Source organism: Macrobrachium nipponense, chromosome 9 (assembly GCF_015104395.2).
Source record: "Macrobrachium nipponense isolate FS-2020 chromosome 9, ASM1510439v2, whole genome shotgun sequence".
Taxonomy (NCBI): domain Eukaryota; kingdom Metazoa; phylum Arthropoda; class Malacostraca; order Decapoda; family Palaemonidae; genus Macrobrachium; species Macrobrachium nipponense.
In genome coordinates, this window is record NC_061110.1 from 22,090,810 (window position 1) to 22,110,298 (window position 19,489).

Below are 19,489 nucleotides of genomic sequence, written 5' to 3' on the forward strand. Positions count from 1 at the left end.
GACAAAAAGATTTTGTGCCACTAAAAATCAACCATGAAAGCTCTCAACCACCATGATGGGAAGCATATGGCTGGTAATACTAACAGGATACCAAGATCAATAAAAATCTATTTCAATTAACCATAGTACACTTTATATGAATCTGCACAGGATTTTAGCTCTCAACCACCATGATGGGAAGTATGTGGCTGGTAATACTAACAAGATACCAAAATCAATAAAAATCTATTTCAGTTAATCATTGTACACTTTATATGACACTGCAACATGTAAATTGCAGTAGGTTTCATTTCATTTTATATAATGAAATACACTATCACTGTACAGTAATTTGTTCTTACATATCTGTACAATATTTTGGAGAGTTAAAAAATTTATCTCTGGTAAAATACTCTATTCTGGATAATAGATTATGAGCTTGGAACTCATTTTCTTTTAAAAGCTTGCTGTGCATTTATTTTTCGTGATGGAATGCTGTGTTTGGTATCACTTTAAAGCTAAATAATTATACTGTATTATCTTGAAAAATTATAAAAACAATGAAACTTACACATTCAAAACGATGCACTGAAGTAAGCCAAAAAACTTAAATTCTCTATTTTCATATGAAAAAATTTCTACAAATCTCTTTTCCAAAGACAAATGTACCAATGCTATCCATGGTAGTCATTACAAATAATAAAAAAATTAGTGCCAATTAGTGACATATGATAAATTTCCTCTATGGACACCTCAATGACATGTTATTCACCATGAATGACACAATATCAATACAGAAAATTATTTAAACTACCATGCCAAGACAGCAGCATTTGTATAGTACTGCTCCTTAGCTCATACGAACTACTTACAACTAAGCTTAAAAAATACCATATACATATACTTGTGTATCATGTAAATCTGAGGCCTTAATTTCAACATAATTTCAGGGGGTCACATCATAAATGAATTACAGTAAAAACCTTAAGCTACCTTGTTCGTCTCTCCCAATATTTAAATTTCATGAAAATTGTTTATATGCTATGGTAGGCTACAACACAGTTTTGCTCAGTACAACTTGGTAGCAGGGGAAATAGAGTGAGTAGTGATATCAACTGACCTTGTGGTTGTTCATTCAAAACAAGTACATTACTTATGAATATTCTTTAAACTTGTAACTTTATTCACTGAAAGTTTGGTATAATTTGGTAATCCTAGCGTCAAAATTTAAATGGACCCATGATACACAAATAAATATGGCTCTAGTCAGCTGAACTGTATTTAGAATAACAAAACACATGCATTAATAAAGAGAAATGGGGTGGTTATATTGAAGGAAACATTGATGAGCGCTGACTTATATATAAACATCTAAAACAACTAAAGCATTAAAGCTAAAACACTAATGAGAAGTGATATAAGCTGCATCCATAACCAACAAAATTTTACAATGAACTGTAGAGCATAAACAAATGTTACTCACTTCGTCATACACAAGGCCTAACTAGACATGTAAAACAAAACCTTCAGCTGTCATTTGCTTGTCAATAACTAATATTTCATACATATAGTATTGTGTTGCTTATGAATACAGTTTAATGTGACTGTTCTTGGCAATTCTTTCATTCTCTTCTCTCTTACCTTGGAGGCTGTTAACAGCATCATAGAATTTTTCTTAAGCACTGCACGTGCTGAAGCCAGGTCATCCCTTAGTCGAGGATCTTTCAATTCATTCTGACGCTTAGCTGCCTGATTAATCAAGTCACTAGTGTTTTTACCAAACAAACGGAAATTGTCCAGAAGTTCTGACTGACTGGATGCATTTTTCACTTTTTCTAGGTCATCCTCAACCTGTAAAAAGTTTTAAAACAATATGAAGTATATTACAGATGTCCCTTGCTTTTTAAAAAAATATGTTCTTGAGAACATTCAACAAATTAAAATATACAAATACATATTTCAGTCCAATTCAAATATGCAACCTTTCAACACTCCAAAAGAGGGAAGTACTTTTGACTAATATTGTTGTACAGAATTACTGCAAACTACCTGAATGAATTTTAAACAATTTCAAATACTCTTACAACTTATTTTTAATGGAAATTTTTTTCAGTTACATTTCACAACACAGATATAGTTACTCCTGCTGCTATTATAGTCATTTCTATCAACTAATATTTCCCAAATTTAAGACTCAAATTTCTTAGTGGTGTTTCCAAAGTACACGTGCTGCATATGACAAGCCTCAAAAATATAGGATCCTTTTTTTCAGTTTTTTGCTAATAGAAAATTTGGCACACCTTGGAAGCACAAATCATCTTGTGACCAATGCTGATGATAACATTTCCTGTTATTCCTGTTTAACTAAAAATCACATTTTTTTTTTTTCATTATAATACTAAAGTTATTTTTTCAAAACAAAAACCAACTGTATCTGTTTTTCCATAAAAATAAAAAATTTAGATCTAGCAATTAAAATTGTGAAAATGGCAACAAGCCCCAGAAAGACTAAAATTCTTATACAAAACTTTATTCAAACAAATATTTGCTGCTAAGTTGGGTTCTTATTTTCAATCATGTGAGGAAATAATATTAGTGTATGTCTGAAGCAAATATTAATACATTTGCTCCTTGTCATATTATGAGCTAAATATAAATAAATTGAAGAAAATACTTGATAAATTGAATTTTATTGTTTAAAAAAAAAATCATCTTGGCTATAAACATGGAAGACTAGCAGTCACTGGACTAATATTCTGATCAGTCGGATGTGCTTGATTGTCAATGATGCTCAAGTAAAAAATCAATTTTGATATGACTAATGTAGAAGGGAAATTTGAAAGAGTGAACCAATGGACCTAATTACATATACCCATTATTGCTTGAAGCTTATTAAATCAGCATTTACTTCTATGGAACAAGAAATACTTGTTATAGATTTCGACTTAAAATAATGAATAGATATTTAACAATGAAGAGCCTTGATAGTTAACAAGAATTTTTTGTCTTATGAAGTGGTCCTGCCTTTAATAGTATGAGTAGTGAAAAGAAAAATAGCATTAGTAATTGACGACTTAAACGCTCTCAGGTGGTCTATTTTGACAACTGGTGTGCATGAACTGAAGTGACAGTCAGTCCACACCAGTGACCAACATTTGAATGTCCACAGCAATGAATGAAAGTAGTTACTTTTCCCATGTAAAACAAATAAACATTTCAGGATTAATAAAATTCTCACAAAATCATTTTTCTGTTAATCTTCCTATTTAATTAATATATAAAAAATTAATTTTAGCAATTGAGAAGCTTGTATAACGAACAACTGGTAATGAGTGCAACTCCTTGGAATATACAGAAATGCTTTGTAACAGGAGACAGATTTTCTGTACAGTTTTGACATGAAATGACAATTTTTAATCAACTTGTATTTTTTATAGCTAACAAACCTGAGGTTCTTAACAATAGGATAAATCTTCAAGTACCAGCTGGAAACTGGTTAAAAACAATCAAAGATTGTAATGCAAGAAATCTATGGTATCCGGCAACTCAGGGGTAGAGGAGGTGGAGCCACGCATGAACACCATGACGCATCTAAGTCTTTCTCCAACCACCTTGGAGAGTGGATGTTCGCTTTTGCTCTCCTCCTTCCCAAGCCAGTTTTTTACTTAGCCTGTGATTCCTTTCTGCTTTTTTGGGTTTCTGAGTTCTTGTGGGTGCTTGAGTGTTACCATGAATCCCTCCAAGAAGTCGCAGCCCCGTCATCGTATGTGTGCAGGCCTTCCAGGATTTCCATGTTCATGGTTTTTAGCTTCCTCCTTCACTGACCCCCTTACCACTTGCAGTAGGTGTTGTGCTAATTTCTGTAATATTACCAGCCCATGCCTGGAATGTCGTGCTTGGTCTGTTACACAGTGGAAGAATTTCTACAAGGAGAGAGAGCATCATAAGATATCTAATCTTCCCTCTTGGCAAGGATTCATGCCTCCGCAAGTAGATAATTCTCCTTCCCCTTCTTCCAGATTTTTTTCCTCTGCTGTTGATGCCCTGTCTCCTTCTTTTTCTTCCATTGATTCCTCTTTGGAAGTTTCAGGAGTTGCTCAGGATGATACTGTGTTTAATGCTGACCCCTCTTTTATTTCAGAGACTGATTCACACAAGATGGCAGCTGTGTAGGCTTCCCTAGGCTGTGGGGTGCCCCACTCCTTGGAAGGCCTATTGTCCCGTTTCATGTCTGCTCACTTATATATTAAACAATGGTTTGTATAACAGATTGCCGGTGTGTGCTGAGAAAGATACACTAAGAATTTGGTATGCATATTTTTGTGACCTATCCTTAAATCAATCTCCAAAAAATTTCTAATAACAATTCAGCTAAGTACCTTGAAAATCATGAATTTTTCTTAACAAACCTATCTATGATAATTGCAAACCTTAAGTCCCAGTGTCAAATTCCTCATACTGGTAACTTCTCAAGTCTCAAAGACAAATGACATATTAAGTTTCAGTACTGAATTGGCCTGTTTTATTTTCACTTTCTGGTATTAAGGGAAAAACTTCAGTTGTTTTTAATCACTGTTGTTTTGCTACAAAAAATGATGCTACAAAATCATGTATTAGTGCCTTTGGCTAGCTCACTCCAAAAGAACTGTATTGGCATTTGGCCATTTCTCACTAACTTTGCTAATACTGTAAGATCTTTTTAACTGCATTATTTTGTTGTATTTCCACCTTTAAATAATGTGTTAGTGCAATTCCTATAAATCCATTGATGAAGCATGGACATCATAGTTGGTATATTAATGTTTTTGTTTGTTGTGCTAATACAACACCAGTGGTCAGTACTTCACACTACGTAAGTACTACTGCTCATCTTTGCTTTACTTGACAAATAAGTGATTCACTAAATTACTTACTTCAAGTTTTGTTTACAGTGTATTTAGTCCTCTTCAGTTCTCAATTACATCATCTAAAACAGAAGTATGTCAAGTATTGTTCCCTGTGTTTTGTCCTGGCATCTTCTTTATGTACCCATCCTTGGCCAGAAATATCCTCCAACACACAGCCTGATGGACTCATTGGGCATAATGTTCTGGAGATATCCAGCCAAATACCTGATATCTGCAGATACTAAAACAGGACTGTGGCCAGACCAGGTCCGTTTCTCCAACCAGGCATAAACCAGGTCTGGAAACTCAAGCTGGAGGAAATCTGCAGGCTTCCATCCACAGAGGCAATAGTTTTGGAGGAGTAACTTGACAACATGACAGTACTAATTCATCATTCAGTAAACATTATTCTGACTCCTTTCGATGGTCAAGATCAGCTTTGTCCTCCAACGAAGTGGTATAATTCTCTTACCTAGTAGCTTTGAAGACTAATGCCACAGGGCTGTTTCAGAATGATGTCCCTGCTGTTGCAACTTCTAAGTATTACTCAACTGTGGTGAACAAACTTTTTTTTTTTTTTTTTTTTTTTTTGGGGGGGGGTTTGGACCGCATTAATTGGATTTACATTATTCCTTATAGGAATTATTATTTCAGACTTCACGAGATGTTCTGAAACGGATTGCATATGAAAACCAAGGTTCCACTGTACCTTGACCTGACATCAACCTATTTTTCTTATCCTACAACTTTTTGTAGCATAAGTTTAATTTACATGAAATTTGTTAAAAAAAAAATAATCAAATTGTACCAGCATAAGTTTCATGGCAATCTGATATTTGAGACTTAAAAATAAACCTTACCACTTGCAAGCTTTTCAGCAAGCGATGAACGTCCACCATATCTGCTAATATCAATAATCGGGTGACAGCTGACAATAGGTTTCTAGCTGCGCGCACCATGTTACCACGTTTGACACTGCTGCAAGGATCTTCGGCAAACTCCCGTGCTGCCCGGGACATGGTATCTCCTTAGAAAAAGATGGAATAAGGAACTACTTAACGTCTGTTACGTTAAAAAACACAACAGCAAGCAGAATTAGCCTCTATGTGGAATCAATACTGAAGAGAAAATAAAAAATTTAAAAAAGCAAAACAAACACTTTTATTAAAGGCATCCTCAGATCACACCATTTCTTATATTTTAAAAAGGAACCATTCATCAGATACCTTAAATGTTTGTTTATATGTATTTTGTAACCATCCAAATAAAATAAAATAAAATATAATCATGATTTTTATTTCCACATCAGCTCTGATCATATATTTCTTAAATATAATAAACAAGCTATTTGGCAGAAACCTTAAATGTTGATGAATGTTAAGTGAACATGATACTATCAGTATTTGAAAGTCTTAACCATCATCTTAAAAAGACTACCTGACAAGCTTATATGATAATAACCACTAATGAACAGTAATCTTTTGATCCCTATCTCCTTTTTCATTCATAATTCTAACACAAGAACTGTAAACTATCTGAGCAAACACATTCACTCACTATGTGTTGTTTATAGAGAATACTTACCACCCATCTCTCACGTGCTTGGTACGACACCACTTGAACATAAAAGCATACACCATACGAATCTATTTACTTTCAACATTAATCACACCTGAACCAACATATGGAAACAACTGAAAATAAAAACTTCAATGCCAGTTGCTTGGGAAGTTCCTTAGCATATGAGATAGACCACAGATTATAAATTGTATCACTACAGGCCAGTTAAAGAATATTAACTGTAACAAATTTGGATTAAATGAGTCAGCTATTTCAAAGCTAAAACTTTACCTGTTTTCCTGACTTCCTCTACAGCCCCAAGCATTTCACCTCGAATATCAGGGTTTTCATAAGCAATCTCCTCTCCTCGTTCAATGAAATTGGCTGTAGCTGCTTCAACTGCTGCAACCAGGACATGAGCCCTTTTACTCCTCCCTTTTTTCTTTTTGGAAGGTCCTTTGGTATTAACAAGCGTAGTGACCTAAATTAAATTAAAATGCAAATTACCAGACTAGTTTATGATGATCAAGTGATGCTAAAGATAAATACTATATGTGCTATACAAATACAACAAATACTGCTGTAGGTTTACATTAATATTATGCAAGTCTATAGTACTATCTCTCTTCAATGTCATGAAAAAAAATAACATTTCTATAATGTTACACATGTAAAGATACAGTAACATGAAGAGTGGAATAATAAATCAACTTGACAGGAAGCTATGAAATCAAATATGTCCATTGAAGATACACTCCATCCTTTCCTATGAGGACCTTCAAGAGTAAATCTATTGAGGGTATTTTCATATTCAAAACTAAATAACCTTCTTTACACAATGTAACTTCCATGAGAGTTTGCACTTAGTAATTTAAATTCAAGGGTCACCTTTATAAGCAAAGGCAAAGCAAGCTGCAGGAATTGGATGGGTAACCCTAATAGCTAAAGATATAGGGGCAAGATTAATTAAAGAGAAATGACAAAAGAATGGTGTTATTCGTCATTGGTGAAAACATCGAAAAGGAGGATTCAGAAAAATGCAACACAAAATGCTGAAATTTAAGACTGGATCGTGTTGACATTATCGCACAAGGGGGAATTTCAGAAAAGCCATGATTCTGACAATGGGGAAGGCCTATATCACATACCATAGTGAAATAGCCATATGAGAACCTCAACCTTTCATGTGAATTCAGATAAACAACCTAAAAGTTAAAACAGAATGGATACTCCTCTCATAACTAACTACATAAAGGTTAACTATTCATGCAAACTATGCATCATGAAGGTGACAAAGAATAATGCTAGTAGTTTGTCGTACAATTGCATATTGAAATCTAAACTGAAATACATTTGCTCACTGAACACCTGTTACGTTTTTTTCTCTTGAAACCACCACTCTCATGTTTTGGAGGCTCAATACTAAGAAAGTGGGAGAGTAGTTTCAAAATTAACTGACGAGTTGAATCTCCCCCAAGTTATGATTGGCTCCTGGTCTTAAGAATGAGCAGGAAACTAATAATTCCTGTAATCTCCTACTCAGGAATGAACAGTTTTAACAAAAGAAATTCAAAACCTCCAAAGGTTAAACAAAATATGAAAGGCTATGTGCAACAGACAAAAACACTTTAGCAAGGCTAAAGCTATCAGACAGAAGTCTTGAGAGTGATGTCCTGGTCCTTGCCCTTCAATGAGAAGATCTGGCTCTACAAACAGTCATAGCCTTCACAACAAGGACTGGGAGGAGCTTGTCTGGATGAAGGTGGATAAAGAAGTGTGCAACACCAATCACAGTTGTTGAGGACCCCAACAGACAATCAGACTTCTTGTGAACAGTCCTACAAGAAACCTCTTTTGCACAGTAACCTCCAATCTTGAAGGTTGAAGATCTACAGAGAACATTGTATCTCAAATGTGTGGGCCATATGGGAATCTCTCTGAATGCCTCCACCAGAAGAGTGCACAAATCACATAACTTCTGACCAACAAGGGGCTATGCCTTTCAACCATTCAGTCTATTTTGCCAAGTGATCATAAGAGTGTAGATCAGTACAGGTGAAAAAAACTTGGCCGGAATGGTAAGCACAAAAATCATAGTCCAGCAAACAAAAGTAAAACTACCAAAGAAACCAAATAATGAACTTTCATATGCAACCATATTCTAACTGATTACAAAAAGGTTAATGTCAACATTCCACCAGATAAATAATGAATGAAATGACAAAAAAAAATGACAGACAGCTGGCAGCAGGGCTGGAGCGTCTATCAAAGGTACTATGTAGTGTAAAGATACTGAGGAGAACGAAAATGCAACTATCAATTGTTAATATTGAAAAGACAATGACAAAAATATTAGCAGAAAAATGGTTCATTCTTCATATGGACACTAATCTCACCTTTAAATAATAGTACAGCAAATATAAGTAGTTTACCCGCGGGTGACTTAATCCAAAAGCCTTTTCAGAAAGTCCACATCAAGCATAACAGAAAAGAAACAACTGCAACTGCACTGACAAGAATATGCTGCCTTATGACTTTCCCACAATATATTTTTGCAACACAGCAATTTTCAGTTTACGGATTTTTTTTTTATAAAAATCAAACTAATTTAAGCAAAGCAATAAAATATTGTCTGATTACTACTAATATATATAATTTAATTATGACATTCAATTTACCTATCTTCAATAGTGTATTTAAAAAATAGTCTACAATACAATAATTCACTGTATAATTGACAGACAAATCAAAGCCTATTTAACAAACACAGTAACATTGACAACAGAATCAATACATTTGACTTGCAATACTACTTAGGCCACTGACACCCACATCAGCAAAAAAACTAACGCCTCTGAGTAGTACTTTACCAACTATGTTTAGCATTCACTGATCATGTAGCCAAACATTACCAACAATGCCGTAGAAATGACGACGATTTTTTCTAGGAAACTTGTTATTTTTATGGCATGAATCACAATCTATCATGACTGGAAATGAAAATATAAGTTAAATACCATTTACATAATAAACTTAATGAGCAGTTTTGCCTTTTAAATATCTTTAAACAAAGCACAACTACCATCCTAAATTATAATAAAATGTAGAACTGTAACCGTTACCATCCTAAATAAAAATAGAGACATTTTAGGATGTAACATCTTAATGTATAATGAATACTGTATGCTCAAAACTACTTAAACAGCCTGAATTCAAGCTCAATATAAAATCTACTGTATTAGTACACTACTGTAGTTAACTACTCCACTATGTTAAAATTACACTTATCAAGACTAGAATAACCTGTAATTACTATTTAAAAACTGTCATTAGTTATCTAAAATGGTTAATATTGTCATCATTAGTGATATTGACAAAATATTATAACTGCAAAAAATGGAAAGGATTTCTTAAAGTAGGGAATTTTTGTTGGTTTATCAGTCAGCTTCTGAAGGGAAGGCAAATAATCAAGATCACCATTTGAAAACTAAGAGTATTAATATTAAAAAATACCAAAGACTTAACATGACAAGATAGACAAACCTGCCTTGAGTACTATCTTAGTCAGCATCTTATACGCACCCCATATTAAAGTAATTGATGCTTCAACTAGTCAAAGGTTGTCATGTCACTATCTTACTGGACCTTCATTTTACCTCAACTATAGTTTGTTACTTAGAACAGTATACCAGACAACTTAATTAGTACTTTCTAACTTTCACGTGCAGGGACAGTAGGGTTTATTCTAAAATTGCATACAATAAATTATCTTCATCTAATTAATTACAATTTTATACAAGTTATTACTTTAAATTTATCTCAGAAAAATACCTCAGCTAAGCTAGATAATTGCTGCACTGATCAGAGGGAAATATCAAAAGTGTATGAAAAAGGAGGTACATAAAGGATAATAAACAGGTCTGAGCAAATAATTTCCCTGTAAGAGACAACAGGAAACTGCAAGATTTTACACGAGTAAGGGGAGAAAAAATAGAGTGGAAGCATGTTACCATAGGCCTATGCCCAGCACATTCATACCAAGTGTGGGGTGCATGCCTGACCAATGAGGCCTGAGAAAACTTTGGTGTTTTTTTTTTTTTTTTTTTTTTTTTTACACCAGTAGGCATATGTTTTCCTGTTAAGTTTGTATTAGGGGACCTAGGAGATAAGGGATTGGGAAAAACTGCTTTAGTAGAGGGGCTCATCTCAAGCTAAGCTTACACTTTTTACCATCAGCATGTCAGATTGATATTGAGAAACTACATCGGTTGAAGGCAAAATTAATGAAGTCATGTGCAAAGACCACGCAGTGGCCTGAATCTCCAGAGCTCTTTCACATAGTGGCTATGCCTTAAGGTGTACCAACAATTTACAGAGCATAAATAAGCCTCCTCATGACAAGAGTATGAAAAGGTTCTGATACATATTAATGATAGCCCACTGCCACTAAATCAACTAAGAGCATTATTTCGTATTCTAAAGCAATGGTGCACACAAAAAAGTGAGGCAGTAATAATATACCAAAAACCAAGCACACTTCATTTTCTAGCTTACAGGGGAATAAGAACACAATTCAAATATTTATGAGGAGAGTTACTAAATAAAGTTGACATTGGATAAATCCTCTTGTGAAGTGTAAACAACAAGGACAGAATGGGGAAACATAAATGGGATATGATCCCTGAAACTGGTTGAAACTTGGTTACTTCCAAAGCAAACTTGAAATGACAAGAAGCCTGGTACTCCTGGAAATCTAATATACTATATTTATACTATATTTTGATACTACATGTATCTATCAAGGTTGATTACCTCTAATTGGGGATCTAGATCTGACTATTATCCCCAAAAGCTGACTGAATATAACACTATATTATTTACTACACATTATTCAAGATACATTAGGCTGGATCTTTAGATTTAACATATATCTTAACTATATACCCAATCCCATATTCTATTTCTTTTCTTTCTAAATTATCTAGCATAACACATAGATCCAAGTACTCACTGCATTCATTTCAAAAGTGCATTTGGTTAACTTCTTGAAGTACTGGATATGGGAAATCTTATACACAGTAAGATTACTGCTTAATGTAAGTCCAACTGACTACAAGTTTAAAATACTGTATGTGTTGCTCAATGCTAGTGTCAGTCAAAGGTTTATACTGTACAGCAATAAGGCTATATGTAATAAAAATTATTTTCAAAATAAACTGTTGTCATACTTTCTATTATAAAAAGGGATGTAAGTTTATTAGTACTACTATACAGTTACCTAAATCTCTACAATGACATACATTTCTACTACTAATTCAAACAAAATAAACTGATTAACACAAACAGGAAATTATAGTTTGTTCATCAGCATGTTAAAATATATTACATTCATAAGCACAGCATAATTTTTTTTTATTTCACAGGAACAAACCATTGCTTTAGAGAAGTCTTTTCAATGCAGTTGGCATGTGAGACCAAATTCTCATTTTCACATTTCAGTACCTCCCTGCAGGCTAACTAGTAAGTGAGACTACCATCTAATGGGGCTTCCCATCTCTTACCAACCTATTAATTATTCAATTTTCACCACACCTGGATAGCTAATCAGTGAGGATTGGAAGGAAATAATCTGAAACAAAATAATGTACTATAAACCACTGCTTTAGGGAATGCCAAGTGCATATTTAAGAGCTTGAGGATTAAGACTTTATACAATTTGACATAAAACATTTACTGCTCAGCAGTAGTTCCAAAGTTGGAATCATCTACACAGAACCTTAATCATAACTCAACTCTGATTATACAAGCCATTTTTATGCATATCATCTACAGTTGCATTATTTTCTTGTATACTAGGTGTAAAGAGTACTGAAAGAGCCAGAATAGATCAGGATAAAAGGCTCTAGCAATTATATGTAAGGTCAAGACTTATATAAAGAAAGTGCATATATTTATGTGATCTCTTGGCACAGTAAAACAAAACATGCACACCTTAGGTGGATACACAAGCTGGTAGCAAAGAAGTGGGAAGGATAGGAAGACTAAAAGAATTGCCAAAGACCTTCCCTACAGACAGACTCTTCAGTGTCAGATCCAGCAGAGAAGTTTCTTAAAGGCTTTTCATTACCGAAGTTATGTTCCAGTTGGGAGATTTATATGACTGTCAAGGAACTGTCTCAAAATGCTTGATAAGACTTCTCAGCTCCATTGAAAAATCCAAATCTAGTTCAAGAAGCTCAAATTCATCAAAGAGAGTTGCCCTATAAACCTTGATGGCTGAAACCAAAAAATGAAAATGAGAAATTGGCATTCCACCAATCACAGAAGACTCCAATTGGCATGATAGAGGCTGAAGGTCTAAAGAACTAGAGATAGTTCCTGCCTCACAGACTATGCTTTATGTTTTCAGACATAAAACTGCAAAATTTTGAGACTCAATGAATGTGAGGAAGAGGAAGTGCAGGAGTCAAGCTGTAGTTACAGAGGTATTCACTCAATTCACAAATCTTCTAAGCCCTTTTCCTATCACAACACAACAAGTAAGTTGAAGAACCTTTGCGCAGCCAAGAGGTGCTAGAGTAAATGCCATGTTCATGCAGATCCTCAGCTTGTCGAGACCTGTCTGGCCAGACTGAATAGAGAGGGGCATAACCTTCTAGGCTGTCCCAAATATCAATAAGTGTGCCTATTTTTCAAGCTGCCTCACTGGGCTTAGTAGTCAAATAGAGTAACAGCTTAAAATAAAGGCTTGTCACAAACATATCCACATACAGCATGCCCCAATGTCGCTAAAATGCTGTCCAGATCTCTAAAAGCAGGATCTATTTACCCCAGCCGTAACAACTGTACTGCACTGCACAATACCATACAATCATTAATTCAGTAATGATTTGATGAAGACAATGAAAATATACATAATACGTACTAACGAACACAGTGTACATACTAACAAACACAGTGAAGACCATTGCACTGTGAAAGGATATCTTAAACTCATGTCAACTCAATGAGAATGCAAACCAAGATAAAATGGTCATGAGACGGAATACAAAACATCGACATATGCAAAAAACATGTTAAAAGGTCAAATGTATCAGGTGCAAACACCAGAGGGTTGTCTCACTCACTAGGTAATAATGATAAATCAATGGCTGTACACTGTAGCACAGAGGTTAGGAACTAAGAACTGGTATAACACACCAAGATTGGCATACAAAAAAAAAAAAAAAAAAAAAAAAAGTTTGTTAAGCAACAATTCGTACTTCATAGGAAAACAAGAACTTCACTATACAGTAATGGTTATGCTGTTTAAATATAAAAACATTTACCTGTATGACAAGGGGTTCTAAGGTCTTTTCAACTGATCTAGTCTTTATTTCCAGATTCTTTATGTCCCAGCGGAGAATGAGTCCACTTCCGTTATCTGTATTAGGCATTGTGGAGTAGTTGCTCTCCGGCATGGTGATAGGATGATGCTGCAGGCTCCTTGATTAAGAAACTTTTCTATCGCTTTAATTCAATGAAAATCTAAAGGAATTTCACAAGAACTTTTCTTGATTGTTCACTATTAAAAATCACTCCATCGCAGTTCTACCAAACGAAATGACAATACTATTCATAAGATGCTACAGTGGATCTAAGCAGTTAATTTAACAAGTTCACTCTAAAGTCTTATTCAACAATAGAAGGGGTTCATGCAGGTGCACTGATATACTGTCATGCTCTCGAAACTAAAACAAAATGATCGCTACATGCAGATCAACCTAGAAAATAAAAAAAAGTTGTGTATTTAATAATTCCCCTGGATAAAACATTTAGTGATGCTCAATAGAATTAAAATAACTAATTATGGGTGAAAATGAACAAAAAACCTAATACAGTGTAGACATGACCTTTGAACGGTGCAAGCAACGACTTAACCTAAGAACAACACTAAGCTGTGCATGATGCTGAGCAGCATCTTAAGCTACCAGTTGACTCAGTGCTGAAACATGCATAACTGCAAGAAAAGTGACGGCATCAAAATAAATTCCCATATTTCATTCAGCTTCCTCATATTTTGCTTGAAAACCCAAATACATCAAATTCACTTTCTGCCAGATAAACATTAACAGTAGCGTATGCAGTATATATGGGACGTGGAGCATGAAATAACTGTAGGTGAAAGTTTTAGATCACAGGTGAGGACTATTGGGAAAACTTCAAATGGGTAAAAAGAAGATTAAACTTGGTATTCTTTATATGCTGTACAACTAATATTTAAGCACTGTCATTTCCATTAAATTTATGAGTGGGAATGTTAAATACTATGTGCATTGTTAAAACTAGGGGAGGGGAAGTGAAATGTGCAATTCTTCATAAAATATGCAGCCATATAAAAAGAAGCAGTTCTACAAATGTAAAACTTAAGACCTTCCAGAGTGAAGTTTTGCACTGTACTTTATAGGAGATATACTGTCAAGTGCTAAGCATCATGAACCTGATTACAATAAATATACATCTAACACACATTATTAGCCAATGGAAAAAACCATTTTTATCTTGTAACAACATTATAGAATAGACCTGTATTTCTAAAATATCTCTCAAGTTTCTACATAAATACAGTTTCTCTTTCTTTGACATTTCTATGATATAAAATGAGAAATTAGTAGTATTTACTTATTCAAAATTTTATTGTTATTCATTTATCTTTATACAAATAAGAACTGCAACTTCTTTGTCACCCCAAAAATAAAAGAACTGAAATATTTCCTATGTTCGAAGATACAAACCATTAATTTAACACTTCAACAGAAATAGCAAAAAACCAAACTTTTAGCCACATTAACTAAAAGAGGTACTCTCGTTATGAATTACATTACTGAAAAACAGATCTAAAAACAACTCAATATTTATGTCCTCCTGCAGAGCTGGTGCCAATCAGCCTGGAAATGAGGAGAAACCTGCTTCAAAAAATACAATGATTTGTATCTCTAAAACAAAAATCATCTCTAATTTTGCAAGTGATTATAAAACCCTGATAAATTATTTTACCAAAGCCCTTACTTGGGCTATGACCATCTAACTAAGATCGCAAGCTGATAATACTTGAATTTTAACTTACAGAATACACTGTTTCACAGCATATGCACAAGTATTGTAAGCATGTACCACTGTATACATCACTTTTCCAAGGGTCAGTAATTAAATCATTTAACATCAATTCATAGGGTGGATTAACTAGCTGACACTTGTCCAAAATGTGCAATGACAAAACATGCCTAACTAAAACCACAGGACCTAAAAGAAGGGGTGAAAAAACCAATGGGTGGCATCCAAAAGACAATGGACATACACCTCTAAAAACTGCAAATGAGATTACTACACTCAGTTTTGTAGACAGCAACACTAAAGGGCAAATACTCCTAATTTTCAACAGCACCTTTAGCTCTGTAATTACTCCCCTTAGCCAAGATAAAACAGTGCTTACAAGAAATTATTATGTAGAGGCCTACACTGGCTGGGACCTTTTATGGCAACAGTAGGGCCCTTAGAATGAACACAGCATGGTATCCTCTTCTAATTCTCTGAAGAAATCTGAGGTATTAAGAAAGAAGGGGGGGGGGGGGGGGGGAGATAAAAAAAACCATCTTACAAGAAATATCTACCTCTGCAAAAAGAAAGGAAAAAAAATTCTGAGGTAGGCTAAAATCCAAAGAAGCAACTCTCATAAGAAATGCCAACTCTAAAATAACCTACATACTAGTTCACTTACTATTGAGAAAGTGTTGTGTGATATGGCATAAAAAATTTCTTAAGTCTTGTATGCCATATCAAACAAAATAATGTAAATCTATTTCTAATAATCTAAATCTAAATCTTACATTACTGTAAATTAGTGTAGTGACAAAAGACAGTTGAAAATAGGTAATAACTTTGGATGAGAACAAAAAGAAAACAGGTCACCTGCACGTAGATTACCAATGCTGACCCACATCAAGAATTAATGGCACCACCAAGCAGGTTGGCGCTGGTTACCCTCACCAACAAGTTTCCCAGAATGAACAAACCACTTTTGCCTGCTCAAACAGCTCATCACCACCATCAGTAATTATCAAAATCAACGTTATTGAGCTTCAGTAAAAGTTTCTCATAAGTGGTGTCCTTAAGAAATAAAACTGTTCTTTAATTCACCTATAGGGTATATATCCATTCACTTGGCAGTGTATGTGCAACAAAATTGTTTTTGCTGAAATGCAATATTCACGAATTGTAAAACATAACGGCAAACACAGAGTTAGATACTGAAACAATTCAAAATCATTTGGAAAAGTAATGCAGTTCCTTTGATAAACTTGAAAAGCCATTACCCTTTAGAACAACAGACATTATATTTTTAAAAACCCTAAAATAGTACCTGTGGTAACAATCCTTTGTCAATTAAAAACTAGTACAGTAAAGTCCATACACATCAAAACTAATCTATAAAACTTAAAATTCAAGGCAAAGTCGGTGTATCAAATCTGAATATCTCTGGATAATAAAACCATAAAAACCTAAAAAGTAAACAAATCCTCACTCTGATGGTATTGGTACTTGATATAGGGCCTCAAATTCAACGAGTAAGCTAAAAAAAAAAAAGGCATCGTGCACATCTATTTGAATAATATTTTGAAATCCTCACTCTGATGGTACTGGTACTTGCTTGATATAGGGCCTCAAATTCAACGAGTAAGCTAAAAAAAAAGCATCGTGCACATCTATTTCAATAATATTATGAAATACCCCACAGAATCCTCTCTATATCCACAGGATGTGTATATTTCTTGACCTAGAAAAAGTGGTAAATTTGTTGTGAAGTGGATCATGATTGCAGATAGTACTGATATCAAGAAAGAGAATCCATTAAACATTCACTTCAATAGACTACATCTAAATATAATTTCCTGTAACAAACTACATGTATATAAAACAAAGATCTGCTTGATAATTATTAAAGGGATAACTGAAAGCTAAGTGTTAGAAGAAAATTCTGTGGGACTCATGACACTCATAATCCCACCATACAGAAAACAATCACATACACTTAACATAGGCTCAATACAAGGAAATAAACATGATGCTAATACTTGACAGATCTCACAAAAAAAATGCAAAACCACTTATGATTAGAACAATTGCAAAAAACTCTGCATACTGCTAAAACTTTTGACATAAAATGACACTGCTTCAACTCTATCTGGCTAAAATTTGCTGATAAAGCACACAGAACAATAATAAGTTTAAATATTCACAAGTAAAGTTAATATGCTGACTTTTAATATTATAAAATCAATACAATGGGTAATGATGCACATATAACGAGAGATTTCCTCACATCTGGGGTACTTGTGAGCAATGACAATAATTCACAATTCTTGTACAGGGCATTCTCCAGTTTTGCTAAATTTTATGCTGAAGACAATCATGACCAGTTACGCTCCGTTAAACTGACACTATGATCGAGGATGGTTTAAAACAAGAATTTTGGCCAAAGATGCAAGTTTCCAAACATATAAAGTAGCTTTTGATATGACATCATCTATGCTAAATAAATTGAAACACAATCCCAACCTTCAGGAAATCTGATACTTCATCTAATACCCTTAAAATTTATTGCACTGCAACAACTTATTATGTTTACCACCATGGGTAACACTACATCATCTTTATAAACTGTAATTCATTATTGATGTTTCACAGAATCTGAGTGAGTTCACTGAAAGACACCATCAGACAACAAATGGTATAATACACTTTGACTTTTCTTGCAAGTTCTGAGCATCACTAACTCAACTCCGTACATGCAACTATACCGAGTCATGAGAGGATGAGAGATATCTCATTATTCTACTCTTTGTAAAGCAATGAAATACATAACCAGGAACTGATACTCAAATATGACTAACTTCAAGATTATCATCAATGTATATAAAATATTTTTATAATAACAGACTTGTATTTTTCATTCAAGCTTTATCATTTGAAGGAAGACAACTTTTTAAAAGAGAATTCTGCTCGTCGTCTCACGCCCAGCAAGAAGCGTACAGTGCCGCCATATCCAGGGAGAGGCCTAAGTGGTACACCACAAATCAAACCCGTAACGTCACCTGGATAACTAAGGGCTCAAGAGTCTTCTCCACAGACATTGTGCGGATTTCCAGGTTTTTGGGGTCCCACTTGAGGACCACAGGAGCCCCAGTAGTATTATAGTGGTCCAGAGTCATTTTGGACAAATGAGAGAACCAAGTCAGCCAGGTACACTAAACTAAGCTCTTAATGACTGCTTGTCTTTATTACCTCTGGACATTGATCTGAAACCAAAAAAAAGAAAGAAATGTTAATATCTATATAAATATGGTATCTAAATGCTTGCAATACACCTGTAATTTGTTATAAATATGAAATTTTCCAAACAAAAAATCTTTTTTATTTCACAAAATGGTACCAAATATAACAATTGTTCCAATATGGCTTCATGATGACTCTGTCCCAAACAAATGCCTTCTATGATCACACTGAAGGATGATAGACGACACTACAGTTCTTGGAAAAGTAAATAACTCCTATCAAACAATGTTCTCCATCCATGTAGCATTTGTGAAACACAGATGGTCTCAATGGTAGCTATTTTTTTGCAGCTAGGCACAGTCTGTGAGACATGAACCTTGGTATCTGAGAGAACCCCATGTGAGACTTGTATACTACACTACCAAAGTCGTGATATATTACATAGTATGTCACATTATGGCCAAATTTGAAGTTCTACCTTTTGACAAAGTCCTTACACCACATAGTAAATGTCAGGTAGGCTAACTGACAAAAAGACACAATTATCTGGCATTATGCACATCTATGAATGATGTTCTACATTCATACCAAGAATTTAAACTATTGTTAAAAACACAGAAAAGAACAATGCATATCTATGTACTGTATGTATAGTATATATATATATATATATATATATATATATATACTATATATATATATATATCGATATGCTTTCAAGTATCTGAATACCACATGTCAACACCATACTT

General features: G+C 34.2%; 1 protein-coding gene across 12 annotated transcripts in view; it reads right to left on the minus strand.

The window, feature by feature from the left end:
- LOC135217884 (catenin alpha-like) overlaps nucleotides 1-19,489 on the minus strand; it is a 119,563-nt gene that overhangs the window by 70,290 nt on the left and 29,784 nt on the right. For 3 of the 12 annotated variants that reach the window (XM_064253915.1, XM_064253904.1, XM_064253906.1), the window contains exons 2-6: nucleotides 18,747-18,760; nucleotides 13,754-14,188; nucleotides 6,717-6,906; nucleotides 5,726-5,892; nucleotides 1,621-1,830 (exon numbers count right to left, since the gene is read on the minus strand). In XM_064253915.1, coding sequence (XP_064109985.1) covers nucleotides 1,621-1,830; nucleotides 5,726-5,892; nucleotides 6,717-6,906; nucleotides 13,754-13,885 — 699 coding nt within the window. In that variant the 5' untranslated portion in view covers nucleotides 13,886-14,188; nucleotides 18,747-18,760. Of the gene's footprint in view, nucleotides 1-1,620; nucleotides 1,831-5,725; nucleotides 5,893-6,716; nucleotides 6,907-9,295; nucleotides 9,398-13,753; nucleotides 14,189-18,556; nucleotides 18,761-19,489 lie in introns of those variants that run through there. The other 9 variants (XM_064253916.1, XM_064253913.1, XM_064253914.1 and 6 more) reach the window with 7 other exon arrangements.